This window comes from Chrysochloris asiatica, unplaced genomic scaffold, assembly GCF_000296735.1.
Source record: "Chrysochloris asiatica unplaced genomic scaffold, ChrAsi1.0 scaffold00110, whole genome shotgun sequence".
Lineage (NCBI taxonomy): Eukaryota > Metazoa > Chordata > Mammalia > Afrosoricida > Chrysochloridae > Chrysochloris > Chrysochloris asiatica.
Window position 1 is genome coordinate 3,183,713 of NW_006408628.1, and position 23,985 is coordinate 3,207,697.

Consider the following 23,985-nt stretch of genomic DNA (forward strand, 5'->3'; position numbering starts at 1 on the left):
CAAAACAAGATTGTTGTTGTTGTTAAGTGCTGTAGAGTCACTTCTGACCCATTGCAACCTGGATAGGGTTTCTGAGGGTTAGCTAGTAAACTTGAACTGCCGACCTTGTAGTTCAAACTGACTTTGTAGTCCAGCGCATTAACCACAGATTGGGACCCCAAATAAGCAAGGCTGCTTTGCATATACGTCCAGTTGACTTAAGCCGCATGCTTAATTATAGTCATGTTCACGCTTCAGAATGCAGTTGGCTCAGGTCAGGTAGTCCCAAGCTCTTATTAAACAATAATTTAAAAACTGATTCAAAGAAGGTTTTAGATTTAAAAAAGACATTCAGACCCTCAACAGATTTCTCCAATGCAAGTAGGATGAAATAAAAATCTAATCTTCCTACCTATAAGCAAGGGCTTTCACAATAGACCATAACTATAATTTCATCATGATAACCTTAAAAACTAGACTTCCATAATTTTCAAAGACTAGAGTCAAAACTCAATGGAAGAAAAAAAAATTAAAGTATTGAAATTATATAAAAGACATTATGTTTTTCTCCAAGATTACCAAAACTATTAACTAAGTGTTGCAACTTCGAATAAGTCATCATGTTTAAGCTTTGATTTCCGTATTTGTAAACTAATATAGTTATAACGACTGAAATGAGATCAAGTACAGTAAGTTACTTTGAAGATTATAACTGCTGCACAGCCATAAGGTTCTATTATTATCAGTATGATTATATGACTATTTGCTAAGAAAAAAAGTTGTTGTTGTAAAGTGCCATTGAGTCAGTTCTGACCCATAGCAATCCTGTATAGGATTTCCAAGGAGCAGCTGGTGAGCTTGAACAGCCAACCTTGCAGTTCAAACAGCTTTGCAGTCTGGCATTTACTCACAGCGTCACCCCAGGACTCGGAACACTATGTATTTGTTGTTATTATATAAGCCGTAATTACTTACCAACAGAAGATGTGCTCACAGCCTCCTAAGCACACAGGGTCCCTCAGAATACTGCTGCTGTTTGAAGAAAGGAAATGATTACGACTTAGGTCACATAAACATTTCATAAACCCAAGGCCCAACACTACCATATTTCTCTCTTCCTCAAAGCACAAAGAATTAAGGATGTGTTCATTTGAAAGGTTGTTACTCTCAGATTAAGTATTATATCACAATACACTTGCTGAATTTTAATGGCAACTACCAAATTTGGTACAAATTGTAACACTTTTAATAAAGTGTATTCTGTGAAATCAACTTTGTTCACATGTTTAAACCTCTTAGAATCAAAGCCGCTGGCTTCTCTTTGCAACTTCTAAGATATACCTTCACCCAGTGACTCAAAGTGTAGACAAAAAAATCTCAAAATGAGTCACAAAAGGGATGGCCTCATAACTCAAGGTGCAATGAAGACACTTCTGAGAGAGAAGGCAAGTGATAACTCAGATCGGATGCTTAGACGACAGGCACAAACCAGTACTGTGCTGGGCAACCAAGACATTTGATCACCTTGCTCCTAAGAACCCCCCGTTTCCCCAGAAACGTATGATAAGCACTGGACTGCTAACCACAAGTTCGGGGTAACAGAACTACATTCAGTCCATTCCTTCCTGGTTTCCCTACCACAGATTCCACTCCTTCAGAATATCTTCACCACTACCCTCAATCTGCTGAGCCCCTAGACACTCATGTATGCCAGCCTACAGCCCGAGATGGGCCCATAGTACATTTCCTCCTTTCTTGCTCTCAGGTTATAAATTACCATTACAGAAAGACAAAGAAATGTACAAAATTATCTTTACACATTTCATTTGGTAGCTTCTTCATCTTTGTATCTCTACCAGAACAATGGCATAAGAGATGTTCCATGAACTAATTAATATACAAATGAATAGATGACAATTCAAAACAACACATGCACTGCAATCCCATTAACCTTGTTGTTATTAAGTGCCATCAAGTCGGTTCCGACTCATAGGACCCTGTATAGAGTTTCCAAGGAGAGGCTGGTGAGTTTGAACTGCAGACCTTATGGTTCAAACTAACCATGCTATCCAGTGCTTTATTCTACAGCACCACACCAGGACTCCTCAAAGTACTCTACTCCACTAATACATTCATCCTTCTTCTTCCAGGAGTCGGTGGGGGGTGTAAACAGTTACCATGCTTGGCTGCTAATCTAAAGAGGCAGGTCCACCCAGAGATTCTCTGAAAACTATGGAGCACAGTTCTACTCTGACCCATATGGTGTGGCCATGAATCTGAATTCAGTCAACAGCAACTATTTGGTTCGTCTTCCATGTAAATCTAAACATGCTTCAACCTTACAAAGAAAAACACTTTCTTTAAATCTTTTTTCCTACTCTACGTTTTGCCCATCTCATTCCTTTCTTGCAAAGGTAAGAGTTCTTGAATACATGTTCTATACCAGCGAACTCCATCTTCTTACCTTCCTAGCTTTAATTCCACCATTCTGCTGAAATTGACCTCCAAAGCAGTCTTTGGTCCTCATTTTTCCTGAGCTCTCTGTAAAAGATCACTGACTGACACTAACTGAAGCCTTTCCTTCTAGTTTTAATTTTCCTAGAGTACATCTATCCGCCTATTTCAGCATTTCCTTGGTGGCTCTCTTCCTATTTCTCAGTAAGGACATTCCTCTTAGGATGCAGTCCAAAGCCTTTCTAACTTTCTTTAAAAATAACGGCTTTAGTGCCTTGATTCTGTATCCCAGCTTTAAAGTCTCTTCCTAAAATGACTCAGCACTCCTTATCCATAGTTCTGATTCTTCAACCTAACAATAAGATGTTGTTGCTGTTGTTGTAACTGCCATCAGCTCATAGTGACCCTCTAGAGGGTTTCCAAGGATGGTGTGTAAAGTACTGAACTTCAGTCAGCAGTCCAGTGCTTATCCTACAGCATCACACTACAATGTCAGCAGTAAGATACTATAATGTATTCAGAAATAAATTTAATAGGAACTGCATTAATTATTCTAGTTGGCGAGCTAAAAATCCTTTTTGTTGTTACTAGATGAGAAAAGAGATAGGAAAAGTGATTGTATGAAAGTGTGTGCATGAGCCCTGTGGAGGGACCATCAAACCACTGCAGTGAAGTCAGCTGGGTCTCAGCGATCCACACAGAGCAGATCCACTCCTTAGGGTTTGGAGGCTGCAAATCTTTACAGAAGTGGATCACTCCCTTTCTCCCAAGAAGAAGCTTATGGCTCAAGCCTTTGAGTTAGCAGCCCAAACCACTGCACCACCAGGGCCCCACTGCCACCATCAGGATATTCAATGGAACACTCAGAGGATCAACACTACAGAGAACAGTACTGGTCTGTATGAAAGTCAGACTTCCTGAGATCTCAGCTGACAACATATCCTACAATGAAAGAAATTATACTAATCTAGGTCGCTATGGGTCAGAATCGACTCAACAGCACTTAACAACAACAACAAAGTTGCTGTTAAGTGCCATCAACTGAGTCCTGATTCACAGCAACCCTGTCTGTATAGGGTGAAGGGCAGACACTGTGGGAAATACGTCCAAATGCTGAGGCTTCAAAGGAGATAAGATGGCAGATAATTGGGGTTCTGGAAATGAAGCTGAAATATAAATATTTCTATTCTAACTGCCTGATGCCCTTTCTTCCTTGGCTTTAAGTAGAGGGTTAATGCACCGGACCGCAAAGTCATTAGACCCTCCAGGTCAGTGGTTCAAGCTCACCAGCCACTCCTCATAAACTCTACACAAGGTTACTGTGAGTCCGAAGTGACTCAAAGACTCTTAACACCAAATAGACTTTAGCCCTACAGACAAGAGATCTTAACTTTCCTACCTCTAAGAGGCCTGCTGTGGCACTGTGGTTAATGCGCCAGACTGCAAAGCCATCTGAACTGCAAGGTGGGTGGTTCAAGTCCACCAGCTGCTCCTTGCAAACCCTATACAGGGTCGCTATGAGTCACAACTGACTCCACAGCACTTGACAACAACAGTGTGGTGCTGTAAGATAAGCACTGTATGCATGGTCAGTTTGAACTGCAAGGTTGGCAGTTCAAACTCACTAGCCACTCCTGGGAAATCCCATATAGGGTCGCTATGAATCAGAACCCACTCGAGGGCACTTAGCAACAACACTATGTGAATAATAAGATTGTAATAAATCCTTAGTGAATGAACCAAATGAAAAACTACATACAAAAATGCATTTGTATTACCAATTCAATTTGATTCTTACCCTATTTTCAGTATGATATACATATGTATTAGAAAGAAAAAGAAAAAAAACCAGATAAGAAAAGACATTTGCATGGTAACGAGATTTCTATACCATGAAATTTCCACTATGTGACTGTTCACCATCTGCAGTCTTTATTCTACAGCTTCACATGTAGTTGCTTTGGAAAGATCAGTGCAGTCAAAGACTTATAACTTCAGGAAATTACTAAGTACTTAGAACAACAACAAAAAATTTAAGTTCCTATTAATATAAATTGTTCACATGCAAAAAAAGGAAAGCAAATTCAGTTAAGACTGTAATACTGAAACAGAATTATTTAACTGAACAGCTCCCTAAACTTCCATTGTATCAAGAAACCAAAAACGAAGCCTACTGTTGTCTAGTTTGTTTCGACCCTTAGCTACCCCACAGAACAGAGCAGCACTGCCCCTCAGGTTTCCTAGGGAGTCATCTTACAGAGGCTGATTGTCACATTTTTCTCTCATTGAGTGGCTGGTGGGTTTAAACTACCAAGCTTTCAGTTAGCAGCTGAGCACTTAAACTACTGTGCTACCAAGGCTCCTTATGAGGTATCAATTGCTATTAAACAAGATGGTTGCCATAGTGCTCCACATTTTAGAGGATTCCCAAGGTATTTTTAAGTCATGGACCAATAACACCAAAATGAACTGGATCTCTAAGTCAACTAAACAATTTGTTATGTTGACTTTTAGGCAAATAAAGTTATTAACAAGAAAGTGATATGAATAATAAAATCTACACTTCCTATTTTGTGTGGTTATTTTGTATATGTCAGGGCAAAAAATAAGAAATCATTCCTAATTGCTTAGTGACAATAAACACTGAATAAATGGACACAGCAAAGGTCCCAAAAATCAAATGGGCAGCAGAACTCTATTAGTGACTAATTATAGAAGATTTCCCTAAATGAGACTGAGAAAAGCCAGAGAATATCATGTGGCCCCAAATCAGAGTTTTGATGATTCTGTCTTTTATTCCTCTTGCTTCTTATTCTACTTGCAACAAAGCAAAACAATGCCTAAGGAACATCTTGTATTCCTGTCCTTTCAGGCTTCACCTCTTCTTCATATTTTGAGTTTCAAGGCTCAGATTTAAACTTGCCTAACCCTTTCTTGTTTATACTCTTCCCTAATCACTTCCACCAGAAATATGTCTGCAATTATCATCCATGGGCAGAAGCTGGAAATTTCTGCCCCAAACCGAACATCTCTGAGTTCCAGACACATTTGTGACACCTCTCCCCACAGTACAGGGTGCAGTATTAGTGGGTGCTGAATCTTTAGTGGGTTTCTCTGGCAGCTGCAGGTTCTACGTCACAGCAGCTGTGTGTACTCCTATGATGGAAACAGCGCCATTCGTGGTTCCAGCCCTAACATCCCCAATAGTAACATGTGTGTCTCCTGAATCTGCTCAGAGACTTTACTCACTATTGACTATGCGTCATTAACCCCAGGAACCTATTGAGGATTTCTGACAATTCAAGTGAGACATTTTTAATCAGATCCTTCTGGGATTTCCACTAACAAATGGCCCTCAAATGTTAATTAACTGAAGTACATTCATTAATTTAACGAACACTAAGAAATTATGTATTCGATGCTGAGACAGACATCCATGCAGGAATCAAAATTATTTCACACACACACACACAAAAAAAATCACACAAATAAACATCCTGATGACTGGACCAATAAATTACATCATGATAAAGCTAAAATCCTTTTTGTTGTTAATAGATGAGAAAAGAGATAGGAAAAGTGAGTGTATGAGTCCCTGTGGAGGGACCATCAAACCACTGCAGTGAAGTTAGGCTGGGTCTCAGCGATCCACACAGAGCAGATCCACTCCTTAGGGTTTGGAGGCTGCAAATCTTTACAGAAGTGGATCACTCCCTTTCTCCCATGAAGAAGCTTATGGCTCAAAACTTTGAGTAAGCAGCCCAAACCACTGCACCACCAGGGCCCCACTGCCACCATCAGGATATTCAATGGAACGCTCAGAGGATCAACACTACAGAGAACGGTACTGGTCTGTATGAAAGTCAGACTTCCTGAGATCTCAGCTGACAACATATCCTACAATGAAAGAAATTATACTAATCTAGGTCGCTATGGGTCAGAATCGACTGGACGGCACTTAACAACAAGGTTGCTGTTGAGTGCCATCAACGTAAATGATTAAACTTGTCAAAGACTTCATTGTCTTTGATTAAAGTTGTCAAAGACTTCATTGTCTTTGATTAAAGTTGTCAAAGACTTCATTGTCTTTGATTAAAGTTGTCAAAGACTTCATTGTTGTTGGATCCACTATCAACACTCATGGAAACAACAGTCAAGAAATCAAACAACGTATTGCACTGGCACATCTGCTGAACAAACCTATTTAAAGTGTTCAAGAGCAAAGATGTCAGTTTCAGGACTAAAGTGCACCTGATCCAAGCCATGGCATTTTCAAAAGCCTCATACGCATCTGAAAATTGGACAGTGAATTAGGAAGACTGCAGAGAGTTATGGTGTTAGAGAAGACTATTAAAAGTACCATGGGCTGTTAGTAAAACAAACAAGTCTGTGATGGAAGAAGTACCAGAATGTTTTTTATAAGCCAGGATGGTGACACTTTGTCCCACATACTTCGAACAAAGTGCCAGGAGGAACCAGTCCCTAGCGAAAGATCTCAAGCTGGGTAAAGTGGAGGGTCGGTAAAAAAGCGGAAGACCCCCAACGAGACGGACTGGCACAGTGGCAGTTAGGATGGTGCAGGACTACACCGTGTTGCTTTTTGTTGTGCATAGGATTGCTATGAGTACTAATCGACTCGATGACACCTAACAACAACAACAACCAGTTTGAAAAAAAGATAGCTGGGCCATGAGAGATTTTAAAAGGATAAAATGACTAAACCCTAAGGTCAAAGAAAATTTCCCAGAGGAAATATCTGTAGAGATTGGGCTGAGATGTGAAAATACATCAAATTCTAAGCTTTCAGTGATTACTGTAAAGCAAAGACTCCACAAGACAATAGGCATCAAACATTTCGTGGAAAAACGGAATTAAAAGAGAATTTTTTCCACGAATGTTTTAACCACATCAGATTTCTCTCCACTATCTACGCCCTCTCTTGACAATAAACATACAACAGTAACACTGACAAAAACACAAAATAAATAATACTTCATTTATCTACTTTTATAGTTATTTTCAGGTAAGAGTTCCATGAAGGCAAGGAAGGAGAAACAACATAATTACACAATGCTGATTGCTTGTTTCCTCTGGCTCCTGTAGTGAATATGGAAACCTGGGTTACTCAGAGGAAGTAAATGAAGGGGGGAAACAGTCACCAAGAAATGGCAACTTTAAAGACATTAAGAGCATTTTAGCTTAAAAGCAATAAATGAGCTAACTAGTCACATACATGCAAATGTACCATTGGCAAGTCTAACAGGTATTAAACTTGTAACCTTAAGCTGGCCTTGTTGTTGTTGTTGTGTGCCGTGGAGTCGGTTCCGACTCATAGTGACCCTGTACAGGGTTTCTGAGGCTGTAAATCTTTACAGGAGCAGAAAGCCTCATCTTTCTCCTGCGGAACAGCTGGTAGTTTCGAACTGCTGACCTTACAGTTCACAGCCCGATTCATAACCACTACGCTACCAGATACCAGAGCCTTACAGCCAATCTAATATTGTTTTAGCAAAAAACAAACTAATCCTACTGCTACCCAGTCAACTTCAACTCACAGAGACCATGTACAGGATTTCAGTGGCTGTAAATCTTTATGGGAGCAAAAAAATTCATCTTTCTACCCAGAGCGGCTGGTGGGTTTGAACTACTGACCCCTGGTTTGCAGTCCTGTGCTTATTCTACAGTACCACCAAGGCTCTTTCATTTCTTTAGCAGAAGAACAAAAAGCATTCACAGGTATGCATCACATAACATCCACAATGTTGTTAAGTGTAGTTGAGTCGTTTTCAACTCACACCGATCCATTACAGGGTTTCCAAGACGTGGCTGGTGAGTTTGAACTACTGATAGTGCCACCAACCTGACTTGCGGTCCAGTGCTGATTCTACACACCACACCGGGATGTTCTGTGAAACAGGATCTGGGCACTATATCAACATCTATGTCTGTGGGCACAGGGCTCTCAGGTGCACTAGTCGGGGGATTCTGTGTAGCACATGGCCCAGGCAGCTCCGCTGCAAACATCTCAAGTGAGCTGTACCATTGTGTGAGTAAGTTGCTGCTTTCTCTGCTAAGCAAGATGCAGGAAAGGCCAGTTCACCCAGGAAAACCTGCCTGGGGAGGGGACGGTGAGTGTCAGGGGTACCCAGGATGCATACCTTCTATCAGTGCCCTGAGGGACACCAGACAAAACGCCAGGAACTTAGCTCAATAAGTCCAAGGAGCTTGGTGACTGAGATTAGGAGTTTGGGACTGGGTCTCCATCTCCACAGACTAGGTGGCTTCTCAGCCATGCATAATAGGACTCCAACCTCAAGAAGAGGGTCTGTCCTGGCACTCAGACATTGGGTTTTCCAGCCCTCAGAAATAGATAGTAAGCCACAGAAAGACCCTATACAAGGTCACTAGAAGTAGAAGTCAGGATGGCCAGACTTCATCTTTCATAATTCAGACATATTGTCAGAAGGGACCAGTCACTGGAGAAGGATATCATATTTGGTAAAGTGGAGGGTCAGAGAAAAAGAGGGAGACCCCCAATGAGATGGACTGACTCAGGGGCAGCATCAATGGGCTCAAACGTAGCAACAATTGTGAGGCTGGTGCAGAATCGGACAGTGTTGCGTTCTGTTGTGCGTAACATCACTATGAGTTGTTACCAACTCAATGGCACTTTAAAATATCCAGTAGAAATTGACTCAATGGCACTTAAAAAGAACAACCTGCATTTAGCATCTGCTCTGTTCAAAGTAAAGGAGCCCTGGGAGCATTGTAGGTTAGGCACTGGGCTGCTAACCACAATGTGGAGGTTCAAACCTACTGGCAGTTCCAAGAGGCTTTCTGTTCCCATAAAGATTTAGTCTCAAAAACCCTAAAGAGCAGTTCTATTCTATCCTATGGGGTCACTATGAGTCAGAATCAATTTGACGGTAGTGAATTGTTTGAAGTAAGAGTCCTTGACTGACACAATTATGTCCCATGGGTTAATGCGTCAGACTGCAAAGTCGTTTGAACTGCAAGGTTGTTGGTTCCTGGTCACCAGCTGCTCCTAGGAAACCCTATACAGGGTCGCTATGGGTCGGAACCGACTCAACAGCACTTAACAACAACAACAACAATAAGCAAAAAGCCCCTGGTGGGGTGCTGTAGAATAAGCACTGGACTAGAAACTGAAAGGTTGGCAGTTCAAACCCACCAGTCACTTCACAGGAACCCTGTACAGGGTCACTGTGAGTCGGAATCCATTCAACGGCACAGGACAAGGGGCTAGTGGCCCCAAACAACCTAGCAGTTCGATGGAAGGCCTGTTGATCTGTACGGATTAGACAAGAAAATCCTGTGAATTCTGCTCTGTAACTCAGGGGGTTGCCCCGAGTCAGAGTGAACTCCACAGCAGTGGGCTTGGGTTTCTGTTGTTATTTTTAACAATCATAACTAACTCATTTTATGCTGCTGTTGTTAAATGCTGTCATTTCCGACTCATAGCAACCCCATATAGGGTTTTCAAGGAGCAGCTGGTAAGTTTGAACCACCAACCTTGCAGTTCAAACCAATATAGTGGTCCAGTGCTAATCCTACAGCACCACAGTGGTGTCACAAGACATGTTTTGTGAATTAAAATAATTAGGTTCCTGTTGGCATATTTTGGAGACAGGGTTTGGCATCTGTATGCAGTAGGACTTAGAGCCCTTGTTGTTGTTGTTGTTATGTGCCATCGAGTCGGTTCCGACCCATAGCGACCCCTGTATAGGGTTTCCGAGGGTATAAATCTTTACAGGAGTAGAAAGCCTCATCTTTCTCCCGCGGAGCAGCTGGTAGTTTCGAACCACTGACCTTAAGGTTCGCAGCCCGATTCGTAACCACTACGCTACCAGAGCTCCTTAGGGCCTTTTAAATCAACCTTTAGTTTAAAAAAAGATAAAAAAAAGAAATTTTGAGATCATGCTTTAAGTGGTATGCTTGGTATCTTTAAAATATACAATAAATAAATAAAGTCTAAAACCAGAGTCAGGATTTGAACTTGGGGAGTTACTCCAGAATTCCTGTTCTTAACCACTATATGATGAGGGCGCCAAATAAAAGGTAAAACAAATCTTGATATTCTTTTTAAGTAACAAGAGGGAATTCAGAAAAAGGAAATCACCTATCCAGAAAGTCACAAAATTTATGTATTTATTTTTACTAAAAGTTGATTTAAAAAGCCCTCAGGGCTCTAAGTCACAATTACATAGAGATCCAACCCCAGTCTCTAAAATAATGCCAATAGGAACCTAATTATTTTAATTTACAAAATACATCTATGACACCTGAGCTTGGTACCTATTCTTCCCTGCATCCTTAAGCAGCACACTGGCTTTCTGCTAGATGCGGTCTTCCTGTCTCATTTTGTCCAAATAGCTTCTATCTGGTTGTGAGGCTTGGACCTAACACAAATGTCACATCTGGTCTCTTGAACAGCTTCATCGGTTTTACCTTGAAATCATACTTATATTAAAGGTCAAGGAAGGATGCCCTGCATTGTAGCCAATTCACCCTCAACAGTAAGCAATGCTTGCTGCAAAACAGATCCAGTGAGCTACACAAGACACATGACAGCTGGGCACTGGAGAGAGATGACAGCTGCACACTGAATACAAGGGTAATCTGGGTAATCACTAGCCCACGGGGTAGAACTTTAAAACACGGTAAAAGGACAGACTGACACACAATTTCAAGTAATATGACACCACTTGGAATGGTGGGTGGGAAAACAAGCAGAGTAGCTCCTTTTACACAGTGATGTCAGGCAGGTGCTAGACAAACACAGAGGTGGAAGAAAGCATCCTTTTCGCAGGTGCAATGTGCAGCTGGCAAGCTTCAGTCCCTTGTTGTGGTTGTTGTATGCCGTCAAATCAATTCTGACTCATACAGATGCTATGTGTGCAGAGTACAACTGTTCCCTAGTGTTTTCAGATACAGATGGCCAGGCCTGTCTTCTAAGGTGCCTCTAGGTGGGTTTGAACCATTAACCTTCGCAGCTAATAGGGAAGCACTTAGTCATTTGCACTACCCAGGGGTTAGACAAGCTGCCACACTTGCAGAGACACCAAGGAAGGTATGTAGAATCATTTTTAAACATGATAAAAATTTTATATCATAAAGAAATGTTAAACTGAAGACATTTTACTGGTCAAAGCAAAGTTCTGCAAATTACAGCCTACTGGCCAAAACAATCAACAGCCTGTTTTTGTAGGGCTCTCAACTTCAGGATGTTTGTTATATTTTTAAAGGATTGTTAAGGGGAAAAAAAAATTAAATGATGCAACATACAGATTACGACAAGCAAAGTCGAAAGCTTTTGCTCTGCAGTATTTTACATGAAAACTTAGTGTTACGTTTTGAAGTACATATTTGCAGACACAGTTAAGACTTAGTTAATCCATTATATTGAATTTTCTTAATCATTAAAGTTTAAGTTTCATTCACCAGCCAATTTTTGTTATTTGCCGTCAAGTCAGTTCTGACTCATAGCAACTCTATATTGTTGTTGTTATGTGCCATGGAGTTGGTTCTGACTCATAGCAACCCTGTACAGGGTTTCCGAGGTTGCAAATCTTTACGGGAGCAGAAAGCCTCATCTTTCTCCCGCGGAACAGCTGGTAGTTTCGAACTGTTGACCTTGCAGCTCGCAGCACGATTCATAACCAGTACACTACCAGAGCTCCTTAGCAACTCTATATAGTGTTTGAAAGGACTGAAATCTTCTTGGGAGTAGAAAGTCTCATCTTTCTCCCACAGAGTGGTTGGCAAGCTTGAACCACAGACCTTGTGGTTTGCAGTCCAGTGCTTATCGCATGGAACCACCAGCCAACTGGAGACCAGTATTTAAAATATGAGCCTTCAGTCCTATGACCCGTATTGTCTGCTTGCTTCAGTTAGGAATTGGCAAAAATAGCTCATATTTGATATGGGGTAAAATGTGAACATGGCATTTTTAAGATTTCAGAACCACCTGTGTTGTTGTATTATTAAGGGTGTTGTTATAAGTGCCGTCGAGTTGGTTCCAACACAAAGAAACTGTATGTAGGGTTTCCGAAGAGTGACTGGTAGGTTTGAACGGTACCATCAAGTCAGTTCCTACTCAGAGTGACCTTGTGTACAATCAAACAAAACACACCACTGTCCAATCCTGCCCCAGCCTCAAAATCGTTGCTAAATTTGAGCCCACTGTTGTAGCCACTGTAGCAATCCATCTCTTTGGCGTCTTCCTTTTTTTTCACTGACCCTCTACTTTACCAAGCATGATGTCCTTCTCCAAGTACAGGCCCCTCCTGATAACGTGTCCGTAGTACAAGAGATGAAGTCTCACTATCCTCACTTCTAAAGAGCATTCTGGCTGTACTTGTTTCAGAGAAAGATTTGTTTTTTCCTCTGGTAATCCATGGTCATTTCAAAGGTATCAATTCTTTGGTCTTCCTTATTCATTGTTCACAGGTTGAGTCAGGCATACCTTAGTCTTCAAAATGACATCTTTGCTTTTTAACCCTTTAAAAAGCAGCAGATTTTTAACCCTTTTGCAGCAGATTTGCCCAATACAATGAATACAGCTTTCATGATTATGGGCACCCAAGTAAGTTAAAGTCCTTGACAACTTCAATCTTTTCTCCATTTACCTTAATGTTGTTTTACCATACCAGACATGAAGATTTTGGTTCCTTTGTATTAAAGTTCAATCCATATTGAACATTGTAGTCTTTGATCTTCATCAGTGATTCAAATCTTCTTCATGTTCAGTAAGCAAGGTTTATCAGACTTAGCGAAGGTTGTCAGTGAGTCTTCCTCCAATTCTGAAGCTGCATTCTTCTTACAATCCAGCTCTCCACATTATTTGCTCAGCACACAGACTGAACAAGTAGGGTAAAAGGACACAACCCTAACACACACTGACAGATTTCAATTATTCATGCTTCCTTGTGTGTCCCTCTAACACCTTCTGTAGGTAACTATTACGGCACTTCTTACATTGCACACATCCCCAACCATTCACTGAGCAGAAACATCTTTCTGCATTTTTATAAGATACTTACTAAACCCTGATTCTATGACAACCACCTTACTTAACATTTTATATCTAATCTAGAAGGTAAATTTCATAAATCCTGGGATTTCTGTCTGTTTCCTAGTGAATCACCAATGGCTAAAGCAGTGTCTGATTCATTGGAAAACTCTAACAGTAAGTCCCTTTAAAGAAAATGCTGGAAAAGGAATTAGGCACATAAGAAACATAACAGTGACTAACTTCTGCAAGTTGGAAATCAGAGGGGCAAAAATCAAAACAAACAAAGACTAAATGAGAAACCGCCATGATGGCTAGAAGGAGTTTTAGAGAAAGCCCTCCAGAATGATCTTGATGCAGAAATACTGGCTTATGCATACAGCAGATGCTCAATAAAGGCTGTTGAAAGAAATGAAAAGTGAAGCCAGGCCCAAGACATCTGTAAAAGAACTAAAAAAGGAAAGGCAGTAAGTACCAGTCATGAAAATAATCTTTCAATGAAAAATCTTCCCAGGGTGTCAGAGATTTACGAAAATAAGTAACAAAAAATAACAGTATGAAATAGCATTTCTTGGAGTCCTACATTCTTAAACAGAGCTGTAACTTCAGGCTAGTCTTTGGTAGTGGTTATGTGCTGTGGAGTCGGTTCCGACTCAGCGATTTTACTATATAGAGTTTTAGAGGCTGGATGGGAATCGACTTGACGCACTTCACAACAACAATAAATCTTTCCAGGGGCAGAAAGCCTCATCTTTCTCTCTAGGAACCGCTGATAGTTTTGAATTGCTGACCCTGAGATTAGCAATTCAAAACCCCTTTGCCATTGAGTTGTTTCTGACTCTGAGAGAACCAATAGTACAGAGTCGAGTTAACCAAGGACATCCGAAAATAAGAGAAATGAGGTATCCGTCCCATTACTACCTCTAAATTATACGCCAGTTAGGCTCCCCCACCAAAAGAAAAACTGACTCTGGAAAAGCATCCAAAGCTCAGCAAAGAGTGACAGCTGGCTGAAATGTACCAGTCCTCTCTCTAGGGCAGCTCCTCAGCTGTCAGTGTAAAATTTCAGGGATTCCAGGCACCACAATCACAGGGATCCCTGTGAAAAGGAGCGAAGCCTCAACCTCACCCCGACTCCACGAATGCAAACTCCGGAGGCGGGGTCGCATTTCGAGTCTAGGGCCCGCTCAAGTTGGAGAAGTACCCTAGGAGTAGATTTGGGCGCAGGAAGAGTTACGAAGCCCCCGGGAGATGAGGAAATCCAGCTGCGTGGGCAGTTCTAGGTCCGCACGCCGCCGCGGGACTGAGAAAAGGCGGGTGGGAGTGTGAAAAGCGCCCCACCCCCGGGGTGGCCCTCGCGGGCCCCATATTACCAACGCGAGCAGCGTAGCAACTTCTCCAGCCGGGCGAGCGCGGCACGGCTGTGGGCCCAGGCCCCGTGTCCCGCCGGCTCCATGGCGGGTGCGGGACGAGACTCGTTCCCAGAGCGGACCTTCGGCTGCCGGTCACGAGGCATCGCCCCACCTTCGCGGAAAAGACTCCTCGGAGAGCCGGAGAGCCAGACGGGCCCGCAACTAGAGAAACACGCGAACCTTTGACCCTACCCGACCCTAGCAATTCCAGCGCCAGCACCCGCCAAACGCCAGGGGGATGTGAGGGGCGGGGTCGAAAAGGCGGGGCCAAGGGGCGGCACCTCTAAAGCGCGCCTAAAGTCTCAGCTCGCAGAACTAGGGAGGCGGGGCCAGAAGGCGGAGCCTGTGAAGCGCGCCTAAAGTCTGCGCGCGGGACTGAGGTCGCGGGGCTTTTGAAGCGGTCCTAAAATTCCTGCGCAGGACTGGGGAGGCGAGGCCAGGAGGCGGGGCCTTTGAAGAGCGCCTAAAGCCCAGCACGCCAGCCAGGGTAGGGCGGGGCTAGAGGGCGGGACCTCTAAAGTCCGGAAAAAAATGCCGATCCCCTGGGCCCTGAGGGGCGGAGCTTAGATCATTGGAAAGCGCTGGAAGTTGGCGGGAAGGGAAGGCGGGGCCCAGGCAGGGGGCGGAAATGGGAAAGTCACTTTCCCACCCGCAGCTGAATTACCTGGGCGGTCTTCAGGACTAAAACCCAGAGCAAAACAAACTTCTCTTTTTGAAGCTGAGATTCTTTAGATGAACTTGGCCAATAGAAAATTGCAAGCTGTAAAACTTTCAGTTGAGCTTTTGCTATGAAGGGTCTGAAGAGTGTTGCTTTGATTATTATGAGACCTGGAAAAACGTTGCGAGTGACTTACAATTCGTTTGAATTTATATCAGCTAGAAGACACCTGCGCTATTAATTTCTAGGAAAGTAACTTTTTCTATCCTTTGTTCCAACCCTGGAGTGGTGGTGGTGGATGTCATTTCCAACTCTTAGCGACTGACCCTTGTTGTTAAGTGCCGTGGAGTCGGTTCCGACTCATAGCGACCTTACACAGGGTTTCAGAGGCTGTAAATCTTAACGGGAGCAGAACGCCTCATCTTTCTCCGGCGGAACCGCTGGTGGTTTCGAACTGCTGACCTTGTGGTTCACAGCCCGATTCGTAACCACTACACTACCAGAGTGTAGCGACCCTATAGGGGGTAAATACTTATGGGAGCAGAAAACACCATTTTCTCCTGTCGAAAGGCTGGTAGATTGGACTGCAGAGCTTGTGGTTAGCAGCCCAAAGTGTAACCACTATATAAAAGAAACTTCTTGCTTTGGGGGGTATGAGTAAAACTAAGAAAGGTTTTTATTTAATGTAACTAGTCACAAATAATCTGCTCACAGGAATGTCAAGTCCTTGCTTACTTTTTAAATATTTCTGGAGTCACATTTCAAAAAACTTTACTTGCTAAAGGATGTGTCCACTTTCCTCTTAAGGATCTTTCATTGACTACCATGTTTCATAGACTGTGACACCTACTGAGCACACCTTCGTTCCCCCAACTTTCAATCCAATCCATTACTAAATCCTGTCCCAGGATCTCCAGGGGCTGTGGGCTGAAGAAATGTGGAAAGCAGGTACCAGGATACTTTAAAGTCATGAACATCGCTGCACCTGCACTGTTTGTTACCTGAGACTGTAGAAGAAAGGAAGGCAACACCTGCATCTGTGGTCAGTAACTTACATGCAGCACTGAAAGAGAGGGCGAGAACCCTTCTCTCATCCAGTGAGGGGTTCCCAAAACTTTTGGCATTATGGAGACGGATGAGCATACTGGTGCCTTCGTCATCCTCAAAGCTCTTATAGTGATGACGGCCAGCGTTGCCAAGCAGATAGTCAAAGACAGCTGTGTCAATGATGTCCAGGAGGCGTGGGCCCAAGTCATAGGGGAACGTGTTCTTCACAGCATCACAGTAGCTCTCATTGTACTCCCACCTGGCCAGTTTGCCCTCTTGCTAAGTCCTATCCCAGGGGTGCCTGTGTTTCTTCAGAGATCACACATCTGGGAGCCAGAGCGTGGCATATCCCTCCATCCATCGAGTGGCACAAGATGGCTCTGTTTCCTACGATTAGGAAGGTACTCAACAGCTGATCGGTAGCAATAGGCTTGATCTCTGTCCACAGATTAACAAATCTGCCAGCCACCAAGGGGGCTCTATGGAAGCCCAGAATCCTGTCTCAAGTGGAAGGCCACTACCTCTGCATCGTGCCTGACATAACCAGCATGCCGCTCCTCTTCTACCACGTAGTCTTGACTGTATCGCTTAGGTTTGAAGACAGCTTTCTGTCCTCCTTCAAGTATCAGTAAGACTTTCAGTTGGGCCCCTTTATAACCAACATCAGCTTTAATGATTTTCTTGGTGGCCATGGCATGCATGATTGCCTCCAGCTCTGGTGTCTCTTCAGGGTACACTTCACGGGAAACCACCCACTGGGCTGCAATCTCCCAGGGAGACAGCAAGGTGTGGTCCAGCTTAGGCTCCAGCTACACTAGCAAGCCAGCCATCATTAAGTGAAAAGCCCTCTGGCCCTCCCAGTTAGCAGCTGATGTATCTAAGTTGTCACTTAGGGAAACTTTGGTGAAGAGACACATGACAAGAACTACTAACAGCAAGACGAGCTGCTTTAGCTTTATGTTGACCTCTTTTCCTTCTTCCCTGACCCAGTCTCTCTCCCTTATCAAGGAGAATGGGTGGTGATGATTAGCAAGGAAATTCCATGCTTATACACACTGGTCCAGTTCTTCCCTGAAGCACCTCCCACAATTCCTGCCGGGCCCTAGACTCGCTCCATGGCCGCCAGTGCAGGGCAGCGTAGCGCAGCCCTGGACATACCGCCCCTCCACCCCCCACCCGCTGTCCCCGCTGTCTCCGGGCTCCATTATCTTTTAATTTAATTTTTCACAAACTTTTTTAAAGCTCCCTCATATGTATAACACTGCCCAGTCCTGCACCATCTACAGTTATGTAAAACATTCAGACACAAAACTCATCATGCCACCTCCTTTCTTAAAACCCTTTAGAGAAAGTCCAAAATGATTAAAAACAACTGCAAAATCCATAGCTATAGAGTTAATTCTGACTCATAGTGACCCTGTAAAGGGTTTCTACCACTGTAATAGATCTGTTTTGGAAGAAGTGCAGCCAGAGTGCTCCTTGGAGGCCAGGATGGCTAAGCTTCGTCTCTCCTACTTCGGACATATTGTCCGGAGGAAACAATCGCTGGAGAAGGATGTCATGCTTGGTAGGGTGGAGGGTCAGAGAAAAAGAGGAAGACCCCCAAAGAGATGGATCAGCCAGGTGGCATCATTGATGGACTCAAGTGTAGCAGCGGTAGTGAGGTTGGCCCAGGATCGAACATTGTTTCGTTCTGCTGTGCATGGGGTCGCTATGAGTCGGTTCCGACTCGATGGCACCTGACAACAACAACAACAACAACCACTGTAAATCTTTAAAGAGCAGTTGGTAGGTTTGAAATATCAATCAGTGTTGCAGTTAGCAGCCAAATATCCAATCTACAGTGCTACCAAAACCCACCCAAATCAAATTCACTAGTAATAAATCAATTCCAACTTATAGTGGCCTTATATAGGGTTTTGGAGTCAACTACAAGGTCAGTTTGAACCACAAGGTCTGCAGTTCAATCTGGACAACCCATGCGGAATCCACTGCCTAATCCACAGGGAGTCCTGGTGTGGTGTGGAGGGGCAAAGCACTGGACCGCAAGGTTGGCTTGAACCACAAAGTCACCAGCCGTTCCTTGGAAACTCTATACAGGGTCTTATGAGTCGGAACCAACTCAAAGGCACTTAACAACAACAACAAGATGCCTATCCTCCAGGGCCCTTATAATGGCCTACACATTTTTCATCAGCCTCTTGTGAAAACACTCCCCAGCCACCACTCTCTTACCAGCACTGGGCTTTCCTTCCTGACCCCAGAAACACCTACCTGCTGCTGCCTTAGGGCTTTTGCATTAGCAATTACAAAGCAAAAAAATGGGGAAAGTATAATTACTGAACTTCTAAATGTCTAGGATGTCAAGTAGATTCCAAAATTAAACAGACTGTTTTAAACTGAGGAAAATAATAAATTACAGGGTAACCTCAAAGAAAATTAATACATCTTCACAGCAAATCAAGGAAAAGCAAAACCATGAAGATTTAGTAAACATTAAAACAATAGCAATGAGAAAATTAACAAGAAAATGAACACACAAAATGAATTCAGCACAGAAAATTTGGGGGAACTAATAAAGTAGCAGAAGCGCACGTACACGCACACACACACACACACAAAATACATAAACACAAAACGACAGCATTCAATTCTTCCTATCGATAATTACACTGAACATCCATGGATTAAATGCCCCAGTCAAGAGACAAGAGAGTAGCAGAATGGATAAGAAAACAGGATCCTTCAATATGCTGTCTACAAGAGACATACCTTACACACAAAGACAAAGATAGATTAAAAATCAAAGGGTAGAAAAAAATATATCAAACTAAAGATTATAAAAAAATGAGCAGGAGTGGCAATTTTAATCTCTAATAAAATAGACTTTAAGGCAAAAATCAGAATAAGAGACAAAGAAAGTCATTATCTCATGATTAAAGAGTGGATTGAACAAGAGTACATAACCACAACAAATTTCTATGCTCCTAATGAAAGAGCCTCAAAATACATAAATCAAATCCGGATAGAATTGATAAAAGAAATGACAACTCTACAATAATCGTTGTTGTTGTTAAATGCCGTCCAGTATAGGATTTCCGAGAAGCTACTGGTGGGTTTGAACCACCAACCTTGTGGTTCACAGTACAGTGCTGATCCTACAGTGCCACACCAGGAGCATAGGAGATTTTAATACACCACTTTTGATGAAAGGATAAAGCTCAACAAAGACACACAAGAACTAAACAACACAACCAAGTTGAACTCATACAGAGCATATTCCTTTTCAGTGTGCATGAAACATCCTCCAGAATAGATCATACATTAGGTCACAAAGCAAGTCTCAATACATTTTAAAATATTGAAGTATTACAAAGCATCTTTTCAGATAACAATACTATAAAATTTAAATCAGCAATAGGAAGATCAAGGAGAAAAAAATCAAATATGGGTAATAGAGCAAATTGAAAAATTCCTTGAATCAAATGACATTGAAAAACACAACATCCCAAAACTTTTGGGAAACAGCAAAAGCAGTGCTTACAGGACACTTAGCAACAACCACAGGACAATAAATACGTATATCCAAAAAGAAGAAAGAACAAAAATCAACACATCATTGCAACATCTCCAACAATTATTAAGTCTACAATCATGAAAAGTAGGCCTACCATCACAAGAAGAAAAGAAATAATAAAGATTAGAGCAAAAATAAATGAATGAGAAAACAGAAAAACAAGAGGATCAACAAAACAAGAAGTTGATTCTTTGAAAAGATTAATAAAGTTGACAAATCATTAAATCTAACAAATTGCCAATAGCATGCATAAGAAATTATATGGGTGACATTACAACAAAACCAACAGAAATACATGCAGACTCGAAAGAGGATATTTGTGACTTTGCAAGATACTGTGATGGACCACAAAGTTAGTTTGAACTGCAAGGCTGGTGGTTCAAACTCACAAGCTGTTCCTCAGAAACCCTATATACTGTTGCTATAAGTCGAATCTGACTCAACGGCACTCAACAATAGCAACAATTATCTTTAAAGAATATTGAAAGCACCATGGATTTCCAGAAGCACAAATAAATCGATATAGGAAGAAGTACAGCAGGAATGCTCCTTAGAAGTCACTATCATTTAATGAGTATTTAATGATGGTAGGTGATTTTACATTTATCTTACTTAATAATCCCCAAAACCTACAGCAAAAGTACTATTACATCTACTTTTATAGGAAAGTTATGCTCCAAGTACTTATGGCTTGATTTAAGCCACCCAAATATTTAGTGGAGAAGTGGGTTTAGAAGTAGCAAAGTCCAGCTTCTGAAATTCCTACCTTACTCTATCCATCACGTATTGAGATTATGAAGAAAATGGAACAGATTTCTAATGGGCTGGGATTCATACCTGGATGATATTGATGATGAGATGGACCCATAAATAGAAGAAGCTTATGAAAAGCTTTGTTTAGAATCAGAACGTAAATAGAAACAGTAAAGTTTCAGCACATCAATTTTACAAAACATTTTAGGTTTGGTGATCCCAGCAAAACACAAGAAAGCAAGAAAATGTGTCACACTTATACCAAATTAAGGATATTGAGTTATGTTACCAACGTATGTAACTTTAATTTTCTTTAACACTAGCTGCCAAAATAAACTTTATTCCCTTTAACTTAAAAAAAAAAGAAGTTTTATTTAACATTTCTAATTTTCTCCAGTTTGAGTTCTTTGAGACCCAGAAAAGGAGTAAATAGTATAGGTGTTATCCAGTGCAGTCAGATTAATTCTGCCTCATGATGACACCATGTGTTATTGTCCCATAAGGTTTTCTTGAGTATAGTTTTTACAGAAGCAGATAACAAGACTCTTTTTCAACATAGGCAACTATATACATATGAGTATATAAGGACTATTACATTTTTACTTACCAAAGAATAACATGTTTCTTTAAGAAGCAATTTAACTGATCAGAGAAAATAAAAATTACAAATTTTGGTAAAAATTTTGAGGACCAAACAATTTTTATTGGCCGAATTGTACAACACTACTAAATGAATTGTTGTTGAGTTCCAACTCATAACAACCTTACAAGCACAACAGAAGGTAATGCGCCAACCTCACATTCATTGTTAAGTCTGAGCCCATTGCTGCTGCCACTGTACCAATCCCTATTGTCTGGGCTCTTCCTCTTTTTTGATGACTCTCCACTTTACCAAACGTGATATCCTTCTCCAGGGACTGGTACCTCCGGATATCAGGTCTGAAGTATGAGAGATGAAATCACACTGTCCTGGCTTCGAAGTAGCATTCTGGCTATACTTCTTCCAACACAGATTTATTTAGTTCTTCTAGCAGTCCATGATACTTTTAATATTCTTCTGCAACACTGTAACTCAAATACATCAATCCTTCTACAGTCTTCCTAATTCATATGAGGCTATTGAAAATACCATGACTTGCATCAAATGTGCTTTAGTCTCCAAACTGACATCTATGCTCTTAAACACTTTAAAAAGGCCTTGTGAAGCAGATTTGCCTAATAAAATGTGTTCTTTTATTTTGTGACAACTACTTCCATGAGTATTTATAGGTATTGTTGTTAAGTACCGTGGAGTTGGTTCCAACTCATAGTGACCCTGCACAGGGTTTCCGAGGCTGTAAATCTTTATGGGAGCAGAATGCCTCACCTTTCTCCCATGTAACCGCTGGTAGTTTCGACCTGCTGACCTTGAGGTTGGCAGCCCAACTCGTAACCACTGCACTACCAGAGCTCCAGGCAAAATGAAGTCTTTGACAACTTCAATCTTTTCTCCTCCATTTATCATGACGTTATTTATGGCCCTGATGATGAGGATTTTTGTTTTCTTTGCACTGAGGTGCAATTCACATTTAAGACTGTGCTCTATGATCTTCATCGGTAAGTATTTTAAGTTCTCTTTGCTTTCAGCAAACAAGATTGTATCATCTGCATATCACAAGTTGTTAATGAGTTTTCCTCCAATCCTGATGTTACATTTTTCTTCATATAATCCAGCTTCTCAGATTATGTGTTCAGCATACAGATTAAATGAGTATGGTAAAAGAATACAACATCTTTCCTGATTTTAAATCCATTCATTGTCTCCTTGTTCTGTTCTAATGACAGCCGGTTGGTCTATGTACAGGTTCCTCATGAACTCAATTAAGTGTTCAAGAATATTCATTCCACTCAACGCTGTCTGTAGTTTCTCGTGATCCACACAATCAAAAGCCTTTGCATAGTCAATGAAGTACAAATAAACATATTTCTGATATTCCCTGCTTTCAGCCAAGATCCATCCGATATCAGCAATGATATCCTTCATTTCTTGTCCTCGTTTGAATCCAGCTTGAACCTCTATCAGTTCCCTGTCAATGTACTGTTGCAGTTACTTTTGAATTACTACCTTAGCAAAATTTTACTTTCATGTGATACTAATGATATTGTCTAATGATTTCCACATTCCACTGGGTCATCTCTCTTTGAAATGGGCACAAATAGGGAACCCTTCCAATCAGTTGGCCAGGTAGCTGTCTTCCACATTTCTTGGCAGACATGAGTGAGTGCAGTACCTCCAATGCTGCATCAGTTTGCTGAAAGATTCCATCAATACCTAGAGCCTTGGTCTTTGCCAATGTCTTCGGTGCACCTTGGACTTCTTCCTTCAGTACCATTAGTACTTGATCATATGCTACCTCTTGAAATGGTTGAACAACAACCATTTCTTTTTTGTACAGTGACTCTGTATTCCTTCCATCTTCTTTTGATGCTTTCTGCATCATTCTCCTCCACTTCCAACTAAGCAGTATTTTCACGTGTCTTAGATTCTTTCAAAAGTATTCATCCTGCCTTCAAATCCATACAAAAGCACCTTGAAAAAAAGGCCTACCAAATTACTTATTAAAAACTTATCCACTGAACACAGTTTTACTTTGACACACATAGGGTCAGCATAAATCTTCTTTGTCAGTTACACAAATTGACAAACAAGTGGTGGATTAAATTAATTACATAGGTGACTTGTCTCTTGGGTTAGTTTCCTCTTTCCTATTCCTCTTCCATTGTCACATTACTTCTCCCCTAGGCTCATTAAAGGAGCTCTGGTAGCATTGTGGATTTTGCATTGGACTGCTGAAGAAAATGAAAACAAGTCTACAAGAGCCAAAATATGACCTTGAATTTATCCCTCATAAATTTAGAGGTCATCTGAAGAACAGATTTGATGAATTAAACACTAAAGACCGAAGACCAAAAGAGTTGAGGGATGACATCAAGAACATCATACATGAAAAGAGCAAAAAGTCATTAAGAAGACAAGAAAGAAGGAAAAGGTCAAAATGGATGTCAGAGGAGACTCTGAAACTTGCTCTCCAAC

General features: G+C 41.6%; 1 protein-coding gene and 1 pseudogene across 1 annotated transcript in view; both read right to left on the reverse strand.

Annotated features, from left to right (window-relative positions):
* BARD1 (BRCA1 associated RING domain 1) overlaps positions 1-14,981 on the reverse strand; it is a 114,610-nt gene extending 99,629 nt beyond the window's left edge. The window contains exons 1-2 of the mRNA XM_006867785.1: positions 14,839-14,981; positions 955-1,011 (exon numbers count right to left, since the gene is read on the reverse strand). Coding sequence (XP_006867847.1) covers positions 955-1,011; positions 14,839-14,981 — 200 coding nt within the window. The remainder of the gene's footprint in view (positions 1-954; positions 1,012-14,838) is intronic.
* Positions 14,982-16,586: 1,605 nt separating this feature from the next.
* LOC102820416 overlaps positions 16,587-23,985 on the reverse strand; it is a 64,256-nt pseudogene continuing 56,857 nt past the window's right edge.